Source organism: Herpailurus yagouaroundi, unplaced genomic scaffold, assembly GCF_014898765.1.
Source record: "Herpailurus yagouaroundi ecotype Mexico unplaced genomic scaffold, PumYag 189, whole genome shotgun sequence".
Lineage (NCBI taxonomy): Eukaryota > Metazoa > Chordata > Mammalia > Carnivora > Felidae > Herpailurus > Herpailurus yagouaroundi.
In genome coordinates, this window is record NW_024412420.1 from 16,696,485 (window position 1) to 16,715,880 (window position 19,396).

General features: G+C 51.6%; 2 protein-coding genes across 3 annotated transcripts; one reads left to right on the top strand and one right to left on the bottom strand.

Annotated features, from left to right (window-relative positions):
• Positions 1-909: 909 nt before the first annotated feature.
• IFI35 (interferon induced protein 35) lies at positions 910-11,265 on the top strand. Of its 2 annotated transcripts, none has more exons than XM_040497669.1 (7): positions 910-1,144; positions 8,904-9,005; positions 9,352-9,499; positions 9,572-9,678; positions 9,777-9,963; positions 10,058-10,164; positions 10,378-10,733. In XM_040497669.1, the coding sequence occupies exons 1-7, from the start codon at positions 1,124-1,126 to the stop codon at positions 10,567-10,569; spliced, it is 864 nt and encodes a 287-aa protein (XP_040353603.1). In that variant the 5' UTR covers positions 910-1,123; the 3' UTR covers positions 10,570-10,733. The 2 variants fall into 2 exon arrangements, with proteins under 2 accessions (XP_040353603.1, XP_040353604.1); XM_040497670.1 differs by lacking the exon at positions 10,378-10,733 and adding an exon at positions 10,750-11,265 and having other exon boundaries at positions 956-1,144.
• On the bottom strand, positions 10,836-18,004 carry VAT1 (vesicle amine transport 1). The gene is made up of 6 exons (XM_040497668.1): positions 17,520-18,004; positions 14,336-14,543; positions 13,761-13,931; positions 13,560-13,649; positions 12,556-12,797; positions 10,836-12,405 (listed from the first exon to the last, which is right to left on the bottom strand). The coding sequence occupies exons 1-6, from the start codon at positions 17,925-17,927 to the stop codon at positions 12,322-12,324; spliced, it is 1,203 nt and encodes a 400-aa protein (XP_040353602.1). The 5' UTR covers positions 17,928-18,004; the 3' UTR covers positions 10,836-12,321.
• Between the last annotated feature and the right edge of the window lie 1,392 nt (positions 18,005-19,396).

Sequence of the window (19,396 nt, forward strand, 5' to 3'; positions counted from 1 at the left end):
GCAGGAAAGCTAATTTGGTCCTTTTATTTGGCATTTTACCTTTCATTGGACCCTAAGTGTTGACTCTGTTTTACTGGCAAAATAGGCTCTCCATTTGAATTGGTTCTGTCACTAGATGGAAGGATTCAAACAGGCACGTTTGCCAAGCCTTACACTTGGCACACATCCCCCTGGGATGTAGGGAAAGAGATTGAGAAGGGCTGAGTGTAAATTACTCTGGAAATATCACGGACTAGATAATAGGAAACGTCGTGCACTGTGTCCTATGTAGTTTCATTTGATTCTTCACCTTTAAGTATCGAACATCTCTCTTGAGACAGACCCCTCTAAGTAGCTTGCCTGCTCAGTCACAAATGAAACTGAATTTAAGCCTTCTGCCTAAAACTTCCAAGTTCCTTCCACTCAACCTCAAGGCTCAAATTCAAGTATTGTTCTAACCAGGTTTAGATACATGCTTCCTAGCAATAGGACCTCTAAGCAAGTTTCTGCACTTTGCCTCTGAAGTTTACAAGCTCATCTGTAAAATGGCAAAAATGGAACCAACTTTGTGGGGTTGTTTTAAAGATTAAGTTAATTCATGTAAAGCATATCCAGTATTGGGCACAGAACAGCTCCCAACAAATGCTGGCTATTAGTACAGCTCTTGTGAATTTGGTGGAAAGGCTTTAACCATCCTGGTTGCCTTTCTCATTCAATTAATCTTAATTTGTGTGTGCCTGGCATCTTTCTAGGTTCCAGGGAAATAACAAAAGACACTATTCTACCAAAAGGCTTGTGTTAGAATGAGTGGTAGGTTGGGGCCCACATTCTGTTTGCCTATGTTTATGGGTAGATTCCCCTGAGACCTCCTATCTGGGTGAAGTCAACTTCCCAGACCAGAAAGGCTCCTCCCCGGGGTGGGGAAACCAGCTGGGGGCGTGTGAACACCAAAGGGCAGGGATTTTGGTGAAATGAAAGTGGAAGCAAAGAGCCTGCCAGTTCTACATCAGAAGTGTATTTCAGGTCCGGCTTAGAGGAGGCTAAAGCCCATCAGAAGGTACAAGCAAGAGTTCTGTCGCTGTGGACACTGCCACTTTGTGCCCAGCTCTGAAGCCTCAACTCTTGCCAGCCGGACCCCAGGCCCATGTCAGTGACCCATGATGCCGTAAGTGAGGAGAGTGTTGGGGGGAGGGGCGAGAAGCAGAGGAGCATTTCCCTCGGCTGGAAATCTGCAGCTATCTCCGGGTCTGGTGGCCAAGCCCCTCTCTGCTCATCTCTTAGACTTGCTGAAGGACTGGGGAGAAATGTGGCGGGGATTACCTCTCCCCTAACCCACTGCCTCAAAGATAGTTCTATAACCTACACCTCAGGAGCTCAAGCATTTCTTGGGTGAATGTGCATTTTTCTGAGAGAATCCATAGTTCTTGTTAGATACTCAAAGGGTTTTATGACCCAAAACGTGTAAGATCTCCTGAGATCTTGCCCAACAAACTTGCCTCCTTATATTTCATCTTAGAGTTGAAATAGATAGTTCCTCACCTTATTGTTGATGTCAGCTGAATCTTAGGCCCTCTTCCAGGTCACAGGGAGACATGTCTCTCCTCTGAGAGCTCACCTTCCCACTGTGTGCTGTGCTCCTCCCTTTCCTGACCTGTGAATGATCCTACTCCTGCTAGACTATGACTGGTCCCCCATCCAGCCTGTTCACCATGCCAGCACTGTGCCTGGCATGCACACAGCCCTCAATAAACAGCTGTTAAATGAATGCATCTCCTCCCCTCTCCAGTTTCTTCCTTTTCCCCCCTCCCTGATACTACCCCATCTGTTATAAATACACAGATGTCTTGCTTGGGAATTTTTCATTTGCCCCTCAAATGTAGTAAGAAAGATCACAGGCTGAGGGCCGGCTGAGCCAGTGGAGCATGAAACTCTTAATTTCAGGGTTGTAAATTCGAGCCCCACGTTGGGTTTAGAGATTACTTTAAAAAAATCTTTGGGGCGCCTGGGTGGCTCAGTCGGTTAATTAAGCTCCCAACTTCGGCTCAGGTCATGATCTTGCGCTCTGTGAATTCTAGCCCCGCGTCGGGCTCTGTGATGACGGCTCAGAGCCTGGAGCCTGCTTCGGATTCTGTGCCTCCTTCTCTCTCTGCCCCTCCCCCACTTGTGCTCTATCTCCCTCATGGCACAAAAATAAATGTAAAAAAAAATTTTTTTTAATTTAAGCAGATAATCTATAAATCAATATAGTAAAAACTTAGCACACTGGTTGGCACCTCCTAAACGTACAATACGTGTTTGTTATTCTTAATATTATTGCCAACCTTTCAGAACCCCTATTCCCCAAGATTATCTTGATTCACTTCCATTTCACTCCTACCTCTAAAATGGGTGCCGGAGACTTTTTTATTATGAGTTTTTGTTTGTTTGTTTATTTTTATTTATTTTGAGAGAGAGAGTATGAGTGGGGGGAGGAGGGCAGACAGAGAGGGAGAGAGAGAATCCCAAGCAGACTCCACACTTTCAGAGCAGAGCCCGACCTGGGGCTCGATCTCACAACCATGACTGAAGCCAAAAAGAAGAGTCGGACACTTAACCAACTGAACCACCCAGGCACCCCTATGACTTTTTTTTAATGTCTATTTATTTTTGAGAGAAGGGTGTGAGGGTCAGAGAGACAGGGGACAGAGGATCTGAAGCAGGCTCCAGGCTCTGAGCTGTCAGCACAGAGCCCAACGTGGGGCTCAAACTCACAGACCTGCAAGATCATGACCTGAGCTGAAGTCGGACACTTAGCCAACTGAGCCACCCAGGAGCCCTTCAGGAAACTTCTTTTTTTTTATGTTTATTTATTTTGAGAGAGAGAGAACAGGGAAGGAACAGAAAGAGGGAGAGAGAATCCCAAACAGGCTTTGCACTGTCAGCACAAAGCCTGACATGGGGTTTGAGCTAAAAACCCATGAGATCATGACCTGAGGCGAAATCAAGAGTCAGATGCTTAACTGACTGAGCCACCCAGGTGCCTCTGAAATGAAACTTTTTAAATCAACAGAATAGAGATCACACTCTGTACAGTTTTATTTTGTATTTTGCTTTTTTAGCTTAGTGTATTTCTTCATATTGTTAAATGTTCTTTAATGTCTTCTAATTGCTACATAATATATTTATTAGGCTATTCCTGTATAGTTGGACATGTAGATTTATTTTTGACTTTTTTTGTGTGGGCTTTTTTTTGTTTTTTGGCTTTTTTTTTGCTTTTTTTTTTTTTTTAATGTAAGCTCTACCCAACCTGGGTCTCAAACTCAGACCCTGAGATCAAGAGTTGCATGCTCTACTGACTGAGCCAGCTAGACACCTCTCTTTTGGGCTGTTTTTGTTGTTTTCTTTTTTTTTACCCTTTTTTTTTTTTAATGTGTATTTATTTTTGAGAGAGAGTGTGAATGGGGAGGGGCAGAGAGAAAGGGGGACAGAGGATCCAAAGCAGGCTCTGTGCTGACAGCAGAGAGCCCAGTGCTGGGGCTTGAACTCACAAACAGTGAGATCAAGACCTAAGTCAAAGTTGGACGCTCAACCGACTGAGCCACTCAGGTGCCCCAAAGATTACAGTTTTAAAGCTCTGTCCCTCACAGAGCCCTTCCTTCCTTTTGACTTCTTCCATTACACATGCTGCTCCAACCCAGAGTCATTTCCACCAAGTCCTGTCCCTGACCATATGTGTCTTCAACGGCCTCGAGTTTGACTTATTTTGGCTCATTAATTAACCCTGACAAACCTCAGGTTCCTCATATAAAATGAGGATTCATAAAATAGGAAACATTCAACATAGCACTCATCACGTGCCAGGCACCATTGTTCCCAACAAAATTATAGGTGGAAATTGCTATTATGTCCATTTTGCAGATAAGGAAACCAAGGCACAGAGAGTTAAATAACTTGTTCATTGTCTTGCAGTACTAAAAGGAGCTGGATGTAAGCGTTGGAGGTTTGTCTCCAGAGTTCGTGTTCTTAACTGTTATGCCGAACAGCCTCCCAATACCCTATGATGAACATAAACAGCAGGAGATTTTATCTTATGGGGTGGTTAGGTTGTAAATTTCGCAAGTAAGGCAGAAGAATGTAGGTAGTCAAAATTAATCTTAAATCATTAACTCACCCCTACAGTATCCAGAATTTACAGTCTCTCAATGAGCTCAATGTGGAATGGATTGCAGTTTTTTTCGGTTAAGCACCAGATGTACATTGGCTTACATTTAGGAGACCATGTTACCATGTTATCATGTCACGCATGTATAGTTGAATTCATGTAAGTGACTACAGTCAGCTTGTGGTGTCCTTAAGAGGGTCCTATAAGAGAGAAGTTCCAGTTGGAACTTGGAGACAGGAGGCAGTTCTGTGATACTTAAAATGAGACGGAGTCCAACCGTGCCCAGCACCTGGCAGGCCCCCAATAACCACTTGCCTGCTGGGTCAGTGGATTCTACCAAATTCTTGACACCCAAGTCTACAACCTTGGCATTGTCTCTCCAGTTTGTCCTCTCTGTCTCCTTAATATAAACATCCAGAGAGTCTGGAGGCCTGCTTCCTGAAATGTGCTCACCCGTGCATGCCCATTGCCAGAGGTCCAGCTCAGCTTCTGTCATGTCAGGAGGAATTAGAACCTCAGAGTGTCCCTCCCCAGTTCCCGCTGCTCCAGCTCATCGTGCCATGGCTGCCAAGTTGCTCTCTTAAACACCATGTCCACCACCTCACCCCCCTCAGAAATCTTCACTAGTTCTCCATCCCCTACTTATATTAGATCTGAACTCCCCTGCTCCAATGGTTCTTTTAAAAACTCTATATTTAGGGGCGTGTGGATGGCTCAGTCAGTTAAGTGTCTGACTCTTGATTTCAGCTCAAGTCATGGTCTCACAGTTCATGGGATCAAGCCCCAAGTGGGCCTCTGCACTGACAGCATGAAGCCTGCTTGGGATTCTCTCCCTCTCTCTCTCTCTGCCCCTCCCCTGCTCATGCACCCACACTCTCTCTCGCTCGCTTGCTCAAAATAAACATTAAAAAAAACTATAGGGGCGCCTGGGTGGCGCAGTCAGTTGAGCGTCCGACTTCAGCCAGGTCACGATCTCGCGGCCTGTGGGTTCGAGCCCCGCGTCAGGCTCTGGGCTGATGGCTCAGAGCCTGGAGCCTGTTTCCGATTCTGTGTCTCCCTCTCTCTCTGCCCCTCCCCCGTTCATGCTCTGTCTCTCTCTGTCCCAAAAATAAATAAACGTTGGGAAAAAAAAAAAAACTCTATAGTGGGGCACCTGGGTGGCTCAGTAAGTTAAGCATCTGACTTCATGGCTCATGGGTTTGAGCCCCACATCACACTCTGTGCTCACAGCTCAGATTCAGATTCTGTGTCACATCAGAGCAAAGCCTGATGTGAGGCTCAAACTTATAAACCGCAAGATCATGGGGCGCCTGGGTGGCGCAGTTGGTTAAGCGTCCGACTTCAGCCAGGTCACGATCTCGCGGTCCGTGAGTTCGAGCCCCGCGTCGGGCTCTGGGCTGATGGCTCAGAGCCTGGAGCCTGTTTCCGATTCTGTGTCTCCCTCTCTCTCTGCCCCTCCCCCATTCATGCTCTGTCTCTCTCTGTCCCAAAAATAAATAAACGTTGAAAAAAAAATTTTTTTTAAATAAAATAAAATAAAAAAATAAACCGCAAGATCATGACCTGAGCCAAGATCAAGAGTCGGATGCTTAAATGACTGATCCACCCTGGTGCCCTTTTTTAAAGCTATTTTATTTTATTTTGTTTTATTATTTTATTTTATCTTTATTTTTAAATTTTGTTTATTTTATTTAGAGAGTGAGAGATAGCAGAAGTGGGGGAGGGACAGAGAGAGAGAGAGAGAGGAAGAGAGAGAATCCCAAGCAGGCTCTGTATTGTCAGTGCGGAGACCAATGTGGAGCTTGAATCCACAAAACCGTGAGGTCATAACTTGAGCCAAAACCCAGAGTTGGACACTTAAACAACTGAGCCACCCAGGTGCCACTAAAAGTTATTTTATTAAATAGCATTGCTAATTGCTAGATTTTCAAACAATTATGTATATTTAGATCAAGATTTAAAGCAGAAGTAAAAAGAGAATGAACTTAGGACTGAATCTAGTTCAAAACATCTTAAAATGAATTTCATTTTTTTTAATTTACTTTTTCATATATTTTTAAATTTTTTTTTAACGTTTATTTATTTTTGAGACAGAGAGAGACAGAGCATGAACGGGGGAGGGGCAGAGAGAGTGGGAGACACAGAATCGGAAACAGGCTCCAGGCTCTGAGCCATCAGCCCAGAGCCCGACGCGGGGCTCGAACTCACGGACCGCAAGATCGTGACCTGAGCTGAGCTGAAGTCGGACGCTTAACCGACTGCGCCACCCAGGCGCCCCTTTTTTCATATATTTTTAAATTTAATTATCTCTTTCAAATAAAAATTCAGATTTTTATTTCCCTTAAAAATGGGAAGATATGGGGAGGGGCACCTTGGTGGTTCAGTCAGTTGAGTGTCCGACTTCGGCTCAGGTCATAATCTGGTGTTCGTAAGTTCCAGTCCCACACTGGGCTCACTGCACAGAGCCTGCTTCAGATTCTCTGTCCCCCTCTCTCTGCCCCTCTTCTGCTTGTACTCTCCCCCCACATAAATAAATATATATAGATTTTTTTTTAACGGGAATATATGGGGCACCTGGCAACTCAGTTGGTACAGCACATGACTCTTGATCTTGGGGTTATGAGTTCAAGCCCCATGTTGGGCATAGAGCTTACTTTAAAAAAAAAAAGAAAGAAAGAAAAAGAAGAAATGGGATACAGGAACCACATTCCCATGTGAGAAAATCTTGGTTGGATGGGGTGCCTGGGTGGTTCAGTTGGTTAAGTGTCTGACTCTTGGTTTCAGCTCAGGTCATGATCTCATGGTTTGTGGGTTTGAGCTATTGGGCTCCACACTGCTTTTGCAGAGCCTGCTTCGGATTTTCTCTCTCTCTTTCTCTCTGCCCTTCCCCCTTCCTGCACATGCTCTTGCTCTCAAAATAAATAACTAACTTAGAAAAGAAAAGAAAATCTTGGTTGGAGCTGAGAAGTTGCCACTTTAGCGGGGACATGCTCTCTCCAGTTCGTGAGTCCCTAGCACTCCCTATGGTCTACACTGGCTCCCTGGACTCACCGATGTCATCTAACTGGCCCTTAAAGACACCTTGTTTGTAGGCATATAAAGAACTAGGTACCTTTCTCACTACTCATAAACCAGCATTATTTGGTCAAGCCCTAGTTTTTGTCTGTTTAAAATAGAGTGAACTCACACTGAATAATTCAATGCCCTCTGTAATATATTCCCATTCTGTCATTAATTCACTTCATTCATTCATTCATTCATTCAACACACATTTACTGAATGCCTGTTTTGTGCCAGGAACTCTGCTGAACACTGGGGATACAGAGATGACTAGGACAGAGTCCCGCCTTCCCCAGTGAGCTCACACTTCTCTGAGCTGACCTTATTTATCAGGCTTCCCAACCACAGAGTGAACTCTGCCAGCTCACATCTACTTCATCCCAAAACAAAGGTGCATTTATTCGTATCCCTGGTGTCATTCCCCTGCCCATGTTGTCACTCTCTGTCTCTGGAATTGCTCCAAATCACACCCAGCCTGAAAGGCTGCTTGCTGCAGTGGAAAGAATGGCAGTCAAGGGACAAGCTAGGAGATGTGGGGTAAATTGTTCCCCCACTCTGGGCTTGATTTCTTCACTGTAAAGCACAGATTAGCAGTCTGGAGTCAGACTGCATAGGGCTGAATGACTTCAAGCAAGTCACTTAACCTCTCTGAGCTTCAGTTTCCTCATCTATAAAATAAGGATAAGAGGGAATTTATTTCACAGGGTTGTTTCAAGAATTGAGCCATATAAAAGCCATAAAACGCTTAGCACAGGGTGCCTGCATGGCTCAATTGGTTGAGCATCTGACTCTTGATTTCGACTCAGGTTATGATCCCAGGGTCATAGAATCGAGCCCCACATTGGGCTCTATGCTGAGCATGAGGCCTGCTTGAGATTTCTCTCTCTCTTCCCACTCCTGCGTGCTCTCAAAAAAAATTTTTTTAATTAAAGCTTAGCATAGTGCCTGACATATAGTAAGTGCTCAATAAACATTAGCTGGGGCACCTGGGGTGGCTCAGTCAGTTGAGCATCCAACTCCAGCTCCAGTAATGATCTCACAGTTTGTGGGCTCGAGCATCATGTCAGACTTTGCACTGACAGTGTGGAGCCTGCTTTGGATTCTCTCTCTCTCTCTCTCTCTCTCTCTCTGTCTTTCTCTCCCCCTCCCCCGTTCATGTGTGCATGCAAGTGCATGCAAGCTCTCTCTCTCTCAAAAACAAATGAACATTAAAAAAAAAAAAGTTAGTGAATACTATGACATTTTGCCACTCTAAGCCCCCACTCCTCCCAGAGGTCTCCCTAGTTATGTTAAGCCCTATGGGACTGTCCCTCCTCCATACTCCTGATGTCCTCCACAGTCTGTCATGTGAGGGTACACTGTCTTGGGTGGTGTTTTGTACAGACCCGAGGGCTAGCCTCTTCTCCCCCCCTTGCCCTGTGTCAGTGCCCAGCACCGCACAGCAGGAGCTCGGTGTCTGTTAAATGCAAGCTGTCCTGTAACAACACAGCTGTGGCTGCTGCAAGGGCTCCTCCGCTTGTCCCCCTCCCCCAGCTGAGATGAGGCCAACCAAATCCTGAGGAGAGTGGGCCAGGGCCAACCCCGGGACAGGGGAAAGGGGTTGGGCTGTTCCGGAGCTGAGCATCAGCTCTGCTGTGGAAGAGTCCAGGATCGGGTCCCTTTCCCCTGGGCTCATTCTCTGGGAAGGCAGATGGAAGTCTGGTCGTCTCCCCCACCCCAATAGGCTCTCCATGCCCTTCGGGAGGAGCAGGCCAGACTAAAGAGGAGGCTGCAGCAGCTGCAGCAGCGGAGGAGGGAATTTGGGGACTTCCCTCACCACAACCAGGTAAGCTGGGAGAGGGGTGTGGTGTGGTAGAAAGAACCAGTTTCTCTCCTGGCTCTGCCACTTCCTCACTGCATGACCTCCAGTATGGCACTTGAACTCTCTGGATCTGTTTTCTCATCTGTGACACAGAGCTACCAAACTTGGAGGCTTGTGAGGACAAAGTAACATCTTGTGTGGAAAGTGCTCCTACAGGCTTGACCTACCTTCATCCACCCTTTTATCCAGCTCTCCTTTCAATAAGTGTGCTCATCCCCGGCCTCAATTCCATGGAACACTTTCCTTCTAGGGATGGTGGGGCCTCTCCCACCCTTCAAGGCTGCATCAGCCTCCCCTCCCCCACCTCCAGGTCCCATTCCCGGTGCCCTTGGTCCCCCTGGTGTTCCGAGGACACACTCAGCAGGGCACAGAAGGGTCCAAGCCTTTGGTTTCCAAACTATGGATCTGCTACCCTCTGCCTGGAGGCTCTGCTCTGGTCACCTTCGACGATCCCAAGGGTGAGCTCTCACAGAGGTCCTGGGAGGGAGGCTGGGAGGCTTCCCAGTTCTGACCCTGCTCCCCCGACCCAGTGGCCGAGAGGGTGCTGCAACAAAAGGAGCATAAGATCGACATCGATGAGTGCCGACTGCGGGTGCAAGTCCAGTCCTTGGAGCTGCCCGTGGTGACCACCATCCAGGTGATAGGACTGCAGCGTCCTGGGACATGCAGGGGGTGCCATGCACTTGGGCACAGGGGATGAGTGGGGCTGTACCTCTCCCTCCTGTCTGTCCCTAGGTGTCCACACAGATAAGCAGGAGGAGTGTGCTGGTCAGTGGGTTTCCTGCAGGGCTCAGGCTGAGTGAGGAGGAGCTGCTGGACAAGCTAGAGATCTTCTTTGGCAAGTCCAGGAATGGGGGTGGCGATGTGGAGAGTCGGAAGCTGCTGCAAAGTGGTGTCGTGCTGAGTTTCACTAAGGATGCAGGTAAGGGTCTTGCCGACAAGATTGGGGCTGATGCAGCCCGCCACGGGGGAGAAAAGCCCTGATGCTAGAGGTCCATCCCTCTCTGTCCCCACAGTGGCCCAGCACCTGTGCCAGGCTGGCCAGTTTACAGTGCCACTGGGCACGAAAAGCTTCCCTTTGAGAATCTCTCCCTTCCTAAGTGGGGAGATCCAGAAGGCTGAGGTAAGTGGGAAGGTGAATTGGTGGCTGGGCCAGGAACCTGTCTGCCTGGCAGAAATTTGCCCAAGAAAGGATCAGAGTCCCCAGACTCCACTGCCCTCCCCATTGCCAGTCAGCCTCTCAGGCCTCCCGACCCTTCCCAGACCCCCAGGGGCACTGCCTACCTCCAGTCCCTGACTCTCATGAACCAGGCCCATCTCCTGGCTCCTTTTCCAGATCGTGTTCCGGCCAGTGCCCCAGTCAGTGCTGGTGCTCAACATTCCTGACGTCCTGGATGGCCCAGAGCTTCAGGACATCCTGGAGATCCACTTCCAGAAGCCCTCCCGTGGAGGTGGGGAGGTGGAGGCCCTAACAGTTGTGCCCCCAGGACAGCGGGGCCTGGCGGTCTTCACCACCACGTCAGGCTAAGAGCCTGCCCTTCTCATCCCCTCCCCCGCGCCCCTGCCAAGCCTCTCAAACCAGGCTGGATTTGGGCGCACAGGTGCAAGAGATCGTGCTGGTCAACAGCGGCAGGGATTATGGCTTATGAAATGCTGCCCAAGAACAATAAAAGTGGCGTGACCCTCTTCTCATTTCATTTCCTGAAAGGAAACTTGATGTGAGCACAGAAGGAGGAACCCTCACCTTCCAGGAGCCCACCTTCCCCTCCACTCTCGGAGGCAACATCCAGGACCCAGGGTTTGGCTTTTTATTGACACAACACAAAGGCAGCTTCGGTAACAGTAACGGGGTGGGGTACACAAAAGCAGAAATCGCCCTTCACACATTTAGGCCTCATTTAGACACTGAAGAGGCTGAGCCCCTCCCCCCACCTCCCATTGGCAATAGCTGGGCAGTAACCCTCCCTAATTCCGTATCAGAGAGCAGAGGGAGTTGTACCCCTGCGCCAGGAAGTCCCCACTTTGGTTCCGGTGGCCCAGGTCCTAACCACCCCCCTCCTTATTCCCCTGTTCCATCTCCCCACCCATGTAAACAAAGTTTGGGGCTGAGTTTGAAAAGCTGCCCTCCTGCTCTGAGAAGGCAGTGGGCCTCCCTTGACTACACAAGAAATGTGCTTCGATTTTTTACTTTGGTCCCAGAACAAGAAACAGATGGCATTGCCTCTCAGAGCTCTGGCTGGTAAATGCCACACTTATCTGCAAGGCTGAGAACGCCACCCTGCCTTTTTCTCCTCAACCACCCAGAGAGAAATGACAGCCCCAGAGACGGGACACGGCACAGACCCCAGGAGGCTAGGGGCTGCCCCCTGCCCCCACTGGCACACACACAGATTTTTGGCAGTGTTGTGGGACAGCAAAAGCCCACCTCCACCAGAACGAGGAAGGCACTGGGGAGTTCAGGGGTGGAGGAGGAGGTGTGAGACAGGGACCCCCCACCCACCCACACACGCAAGCACAGGTTTTCCGTTGCTAAGGCACTGAGAACAAATCCACTAGAACTCAGTGAAGGATGGGGAGGTGGGGGGGGCTCTGTGTCCCTCCCACAGAGTCGTGACCTAGGGAAGCAGGTCAGATTCCCACCCTTGTTGTAAGAGGCAACCTTGGTTAAGAGTGGCAGAAAACCTGGAGGTGGAAGAAACCCAGCTGTGCTCAAGGAGACGGGGACCAGAGGACAAGGCCATGCAACGAGGCAACAGAGTTCAGAGGTGGGCGCCAGTTGGCCTGGGCTGAAGGGACAGGAGGGCGAGACAGGGACATGCTGGATTCACACAAATTGGCCCCATATCCTGAGCTGACATTTTGACTCTTTGGGGAGGGGAGTGTGGGGCAGGGGCAGGAGGGGAGATGAGGCAGAGGTGGAAGCACACAGAACTGGACGGAAAAGGACTGGCTAACCTTGGCACAAAAGCAGCACAGCAGGCCCAGGGAAAGGGTGGGGGCAGGAAGCAGCCGGCCTCCCTCTGACCCTCCCTGTCCCCTTGGCAGGGCCCAGACATCCAAGTGGTCACTTCCCAACCTCTTCGGAGGGCAGGAAGGGGGGAGGGGGCCCTGCCTAAGGAGAAAGAACAGGGCAGGGGAGAGGTCATCACCACAGAGACCTTCGGGGGCGAGTGGGCAGAGCATTATGAGGAGGATGAAATGTAAGAGAGTCTGGTGACCAATACAACGTGGCTCCCTAGCTTCTCTCTTCCCAGGTCCCGAGGGTCTGCCAGCCCCGGCCCTAGTTCTCCTTCTCTGGTCCAGGCACCAGGAGGACTTTGCCCACATTCTTCTTCTCCTGCATCTGCCTCATGGCATCCGCCACCTGGAGAGGAAGACAAGACCCGGTGCCATCCGGCCCCTCTAGAGAGCCAGCCTAAAGGGGTCAGCCCTCCTCTTCCCAGGAATCCTACCCCTGGGAGCCCAGCCTGCAGGGGCCCTCCTCCGGCCCTCCCTGCACAGCCATCACACTCACCTTCTCAAAGGGCCACACGGAGTCAATGTGGGGTTTGATGCGGCCCTGGTTGTACAGAGCCAGGAGGCGGGCCACCACACCACTGACTAGCTCCACCTCACCCTCCAGGTAGCCCAAGTGGAAACCACACACAGCGCGGTTGGTCGGCAGCAGCTGCAGCGCAGTCACACTGAACTGGTTCCACCATGTGCGCGCCAGGGCCATCAGGTTCCGCTTGGGGCCCGTCAGCAGGTTGGCCATTCCTGAGGGATGAGGAGACGCGGCCCGTAAATCCAGGTGCTGGGCACATCCCTGTCCAAATCCATGCTCATCCACCCCCTCTGGGCCTCTTACAATCATCCACAGCAGTGCCAGGGAGTGACAGGATAATCCCCCACCTGCTGGCTGCCAGGCCCAAATGGACTCCAGCTGACTCAAAAATTGCCTGAATCTTTATTCACTTGTTGATTTTGTGTGTGTGAAATAGTTTTTCTTTCTTTTTTTAATCTATTTTTGAGAAAGACAAAAAGAGTGTGAGCAGGGGAGGGGCAGAGAGAGAGGGAGACACAGAATCCGAAGCAGGCTCCGGGCTCTGACCTGTCAGCACAGAGCCTAATGTGGGGCTCGAACTCATGAGCTGTGAGATCATGACCTGAGCCGAAGTCAGATGCTTAACCAACTAAGCCACCCAGGTGCCCCATGTGTGAAATCGTTTTGCAAATGAAAATGCAGCCTGACCAAGAAACCCAGGAAGGTAGGACAAAGGAAGGCAGGCTGATTGATTTTGCATCTGGAAAAATCCCCAAACAGGAGCACAGAGAGAACACAGAATGCACTGTGACTCACAGGAACAGTAGTGAAAGAGAATGAGAGTAGCTGCCCCCCACCAGAGGTAGCAATCTGAATGCATCACCCAGGCCAGTCCTAACCCGATGCTCCCTCGAGCACTGGAGTCCCTGGACCCCTGCATCCTACCCTTCAGACCCACCCTGCTTCCCCCCTCCATCCCCAGCCTACTAACTCACCATAGATGACCACTTTGCCCATGGGTTTGAGGAGGTTGTAGCCCTTGGCAGTATCTGACCCACCCAGAGGGTCCATGACGATATCCACTCCTGTCACAGAGCAGGGGGGCCCAGAGGCAGCATTAGGATCCACAGATCTGGAGTGTCCCATCCCTGTCCTGTGCCATCCTGCCCCTGCCCATACCCATACCCCGATCCCACCTTTGGGGGAGACCTTCTTGATCTCATCCACATAGTCCATCGTATGGTAGTCGATGGGGTGTGTGACCCCGTTCTCCTTCAGCACCTCGTGCTTGCTGGCCGAAGCCGTTCCGAACACCGTCACATTCTCCACTGTGCGACACAGCTGCACGGCGGCCATACCCACACCCCCTGCAGCAAGACACTTTCATAAGGAGGGGATGTGGAGTCACCCCGCCACCGCTCTCCATTCTTGTCTCTCAAGGACTCCGTTCATCACCTTCATTTTGCCTGGGCCCATTTTGAGGCTTTCTCTCCTCATAACCATGTCCAATTTCCATGATTGAGAATTGGGGGGAAGGGTAGCTGGCAAAGGAGGGGGTGCCGGGTGAGGGCACGTTGCTATGGATAGCACACCAGGCTGGACCTGGTGCCTGAATGTTACCACGGCAACAATACTGCAGAGGCCTCTGGGAGCCATAGGCCGAGGCAGCCTGGTGTTGCCATGACAACCGTCCAGACAGGCTGCAGGGAAGGGGCCCGAAGGAAATCAGGGTGGGGTAAGGAGGGGGGCATAAAGGGAGGGGGCCTGTCACCTGCAGCCATGTGTACCAAGACGCTGTGGCCAGGCCGTAGGTTGCCGAAGTCAAAGAGGACCATGTAGGCTGTGATGTAATTGACCAGCAAGGCAGCGGCTTCCTCAAAGGTCATGGCCTCAGGCATCTGGAAGGTCTGGGCTGAGGGCACAGTCACCTCCTCCTGCCACATGCCTGACCGGATCAACACCATCACCCGGTCCCCCACCTTGAAGAATGGAAGAAGAGCAGCATTCAGTCCCTTGCTCATTCACCCATTGGTGATTTATCACCTGCTATGTACAAGGCCCTCTTCCTGGCAATGAAGTAGAGATAGAAGCAGTCACAGTAGTCATGGTAATAGTAATAACAATAATACCATCAAAAACAATACTAACTTACCTTTACTGAGTGCTTACTAAGGGCCAGGTCCTATTATAAGTGCTGTAGGTCTATTATAATTTTTTTAATGTTTATTTTAGAGAGAGAAATCGAATGTGAGTGGGGGAGGGGCACTGAGAGAGGGAGACATAAAATATGAAGCAGGCTCCAGGCTCTGAGCTGTCAGCACAGAGCCTGATGTGAGGCTCGAACTCGTGAACCGTGAGATCATGACCTGAGCCAAACTTGGACACTTAATGGACTGAGCCACCCAGGTGCCCCTAAGTGCTATAAGTCTATTATATATAAACGCTCAATTAATCCTTACCCGCTCTTTGAGGTAGAGACTGTCCTTATCTCTACTTTACAGATCTTATACTTCACTATTGTGTAAGATCCCTGAATGCCACAAGCTTACAGTTAGGGCAGCATGAAGTATTGTTAAAGAGATCAAACTGTTTTGGTTAAAGAAAGATGGGCTCTGCTGTTTACTGAACAGTGTGACCTTGGGCAAATAAGAACTATTTAACCTTTTTGAGCCCCAGTTTTCCTGTCTGTAAAATAGGGTAGTTATGATGAGTAAGTGGCAAAAAAATCATTTGGTAATTTTTAGCCCGGTGTCTGGAAGCAGTTCGTAGTATTAAATAATAAGAATGATAAAGTGCCACTAAAGATCTCTGAGCGGCTAGGGCTGGGTGCAATCACCTCCTGAGCCAGTACTGGGGGCCCAGAAAACACCTTCACCCAGAGTCAGGGGGAGAGGTGATGGGCAAGGACAGCTACACAACCCTATCCACCAGGAAGAAGCATTTTTCCCCCTCTCTCTCAGCCACCTGCACAAGAGCCTCATTACAGGAGGGAAAGGGGGCAAAGAAAGCAGAATCTTTCCCTCCAGCTTAGCATCTGGAGTCAAGAGGAGAGCAGAGGAAAGGTGGCAATCTCAGGAGAAAGGAAGGCCTCTCCTCACTCTCTGAAGCCCATGGAGAGGGAAGTGTGAGTGCTATTCCAGGACAATCCGAGTCTGTCTTTGTCTCTGCCAGGAATGATGGGAATTCTGTATATTAAGGAGACTTGGGATGCATGGGAAGAGGGGATGGGACTCCCACACACACCCTTTTTCATGTCCCCACACTCCATTGACAAAGAGGATGCAGGTTGGGATCTTTCCTTGCAAGCACTGGCCTGAGATGAGGTCTGGGGAATGGAAACATCCCACCCTAGGACCTCAGGACCAGTAGACTCGGAAATGGCCCATGAGTGCTGGAAAGTGCAGTGTGGTCAGCCTGGGTCGTGACCAGTCCGGACCCGTCATGATCTGACTCAGGACAAGGCTCACTTATCCAGGCTAATACCCACCCCTCGCCCATCACAGGGCAGAGCCATGAACCTCTCCCCAGTCCAGACATCAGGAGGGAGGGAGGGCTCTCCCCACAGAATCCAGCCTCTTACATCAGGTTCTTGCCCTGGACAGGATATCCTGTATTTACTAAGCGGAAAGTGTGGGGAGGGAGGTTAGGTGGGTGGCCTTCAAACATGAACTACAACTCCCCCCCGCCCCGCTCCAACACACACACAAAATTCCTTAGTATCTTCTCAAGAATTACTAAGAAGTCAGTGGAAAGGGTGGGGCCAGAGCTGAATTGAGGGAGAAGTCCTTTAAGGAGGAGATGTTTGCATACACAATAAATCCAAGAATTCCAGCTCTGGGATCTGGGACTAGCAGGTCGAGGAGGATGGCTGCATCTGAGGGGCCTGTCTTGCAGGGGGCTGATTTAAAATGAAACCCCCAAAGAAACGACGTGCAAAGGCTTCACCCCAAGTCTCTCAAAAAGTTGCTCATTTGGAACTCTCTCTCTGGTGTCCGGGTTTGTGGCCAAGATTAATGATAAACAAAAAGAGAAACAGACCGGCAGAGCTGGGCCAACCTGCTCCCGATACCACCCCCCCCCATCCACCCAGTCCAAATGGACACCGCTGGGGTTTCCGAAGTGAGGGTCCTCCTCGAGGAAGGCGGAGGGGTGTTCTCTGTCCTCCCTCCAACGTTCCCAAGGGTAGCCTAGGGTCGTGACCCTCTGGCTGAGTCACTGGAGGAGGAGATATTGAAGTCACGGGATACAGAGAGCCTAAGACAATGATCCAGAGACCAAATCTCGTCCCGCCAACCCCAAGAGCAGAGGGGCAGCGTGAGGCCGGCAGGAGGGCGAGTGGCAAGCTCCCTCTCCTCCATGATGGGCGTGCCTCATCTCTTTGGCCGTGCTCTGGGAGGGGCCTCCTCACACCCCCACAGACCACGGGGCTGCATGTGACTGGGGCTCTGGCAGGGTCATACGTCCCCGCCCAACCCTGACAACATAGCTCCTTAAGCTCCCTCGGGGAAAGAGGCGCTAATCGGTACTCAGGGTCACAGACCACAATTACCCAGGCAGTGTTTGGTGGGCCAGGGTACAGGTGTGGTTTTAAGCGGGGGGAGGGGGGCGAAGAGGGGGTGGTGGCAAGGTCATTGTGCGCATGCGCGTGGGTGCCTTATTGTGTTCCCCCCCCCCCCCACCCCAATACACAGCCACGGCCGCCGCTTCTGGGCGGCGGCCGCAATTGAAATGGTTGAGGAGGGGGCGGTAACTCCATCTTCACTCCCTACCCCCCAATATCCACCCAGTTCTCCAGGGCCCTCGGAACACAGGCTCCCTTCCTAAGCCTTCCATGCCCTTCTATCTGAATCAGTGCCAGTTTCCCCCGCCCTGCCACACCCCCGGCCCCCGCCCACTCGAGCTCCACTGCCCCAAGGCCTGGGCAGCCTCTCCCTGCCCTGCCGTGGCCCGCTCACCTTGCGGTCGTTGACTCCCTCACCCACTGCGACCACGACGCCGGCGCCCTCCATGCCGGGAGTGAGGGGCAGCGGCGGCAGCCTGTCGTACAGCCCCTGCCGGGCCATAAGGTCGGCAAAGTTGAGCCCGCAAGCCCGGACGCGCAGCGTCACCTGGCCGGGGCCGGGGGCCAGGGGCACGGCCGGCCGGCTCTGCAGCTTCACCTTGTCGTAGCCGCCGAAACCCGTGAGCACCAGGCAGCGGAGCTGCGGCGACGACGCGGCGGCGGCCCCCTCGGAAGCCGCGGGTGGCTGGGCGTCGCCAGCTGCCTCAGCTTTCGGGGGCTGAGAAGAGGCGTCTTCTCCGGCCCCTGCTTCGGCCGTCGCCACCACGGTGGCCGCCTCGGCTACCTCTCTCTCCGCGGACATGTCTGGGACTCCCGACGTGCGCGCAGCTGGACCGAGGGTGCACAGCTGGGGAGGGCGGGGCGCGCGTCGGGAGAAGCTGCGGCGGTGGACTCCGAGCGGGAGGGGAGGGGCGCCGGGCCGGGGGCGGGGCCTCGCGCTCCGACTTAAAGGGCCACAGCGCGGGTGTTGTAGGAGCGCGAAAAGTGAAGACCTGGAACATCTGGAGACAGACACTGGAGAGGGCATTCTTAAGGTCATTCAGACTGCTGCTTAATTTGCTTATTTATTCATCATAAACCTTACGCAAGTTAAACAATATGTAAAAGGACAATCTGAAGAACGATCCCCAAACCTCAGCTTACATTAGATTTGGGGAGCCAGCCACCTGTGGACTAGAACCCAACTAAGTTGTTCCTCAGGATCTGACTCTACCCATATGTAACCCATTCGTGTGGTCTTGCAGTGGCAACTTGGAGCAGGGAGACCGAGTCTTTAAAACTTTCCATCCGATTGTTAAAGCTCTGTGCCTCAACTTTCCCTTCTGTAAAATGGTGATATTGCTCGCTCTAAAAGATAAAATTAAATCGAGTATAACCGATGTAAAACAAAGCGCCTTTAAAAGGTAAAAGATGCCACGCAAATGCAAAAACAGTTGTGTAGTAATCATTAGACTCTGGATCAAGCCTTAAATGACTTTAGGGCTTGTCTCTGGCTCCAGCAGGGCTGTCGTTCTGGGCAGTTTTATTTTCCTCTTCCTCCCCATCTCTGTCTCCCCGAAGTATCCACCAGAGGACGCAGCTACCCCAAAACTTTCCACCCTGAGCCAGGCTGGAGAAACTCAGTCCACACTTGCCTCCTAGTCCAAGCCCTCCGTTAAGCCACCCCAGCCCCAGACTAGGCCGGTCGTTGCCATGGGGACTGGAAGCCATGATGTCACCACTGTCCGGGTGGGTGTGTTGAAGTCCATACCCTCCTATCCCCAAGACTCCCTGCCGGGACGTGAGAGTGGAGGGGTGGGGGGCGAGACCAAACCAAAAAGACTCCCTCCTTCTCCTACCATCTCGCGCCCCCCTCCTGTTCAGGAAGTGGATGGCTGCCCCCGCGCGTGTCCGCACTAGCACACCGGCGTGCACGCGTGGGCACGCAGAAGGCCCGAGCCTCGCGCGTTTGCAGCTTTCACCCTACCCCTCAGAACTTCGCTCAAACTCTGCCCCGCGCCCATCCCCAAAGCAGTCAAAACAGTCAAATAAGCCCGACTCGCCCTGCCCCAAACCCACAGGGGTCCCTCATATCACACCCGAGCGCTGGAACCCGGCTCCCAGCCCTGGCATTCCCCGGGCCCCGCCCGGCTCCTCTGGGCCCCGCCCCCTCCGGCTGCGCTGGCGGGAGGCGGGGCCGGAGGCGCGGCCGTCGGGCTGGGGGCGGGGCAGAGGGGGGGGGGCGGATGGCCGCGGGGCAGAGTTTGAGCGAAGTTCTGAGGGGTCACGCGT

Coding starts and splice junctions, on each gene's coding strand:
- IFI35 (XM_040497669.1), top strand. CDS start 1,124: ATGTCAGTGACCCATGATGCC. Junction 1,145..8,903: donor TGTCAGTGACCCATGATGCC/GTAAGTGAGGAG, acceptor CCACCCCAATAG/GCTCTCCATGCCCTTCGGGA. Junction 9,679..9,776: donor CCGTGGTGACCACCATCCAG/GTGATAGGACTG, acceptor GTCTGTCCCTAG/GTGTCCACACAGATAAGCAG.
- VAT1 (XM_040497668.1), bottom strand. CDS start 17,927: ATGTCCGCGGAGAGAGAGGTAGCCGAGGCGGCCACCGTGGTGGCGACG. Junction 14,544..17,519: donor AGGGAGTCAACGACCGCAAG/GTGAGCGGGCCA, acceptor CCATTCTTCAAG/GTGGGGGACCGGGTGATGGT. Junction 13,650..13,760: donor CAAGAAGGTCTCCCCCAAAG/GTGGGATCGGGG, acceptor GCTCTGTGACAG/GAGTGGATATCGTCATGGAC.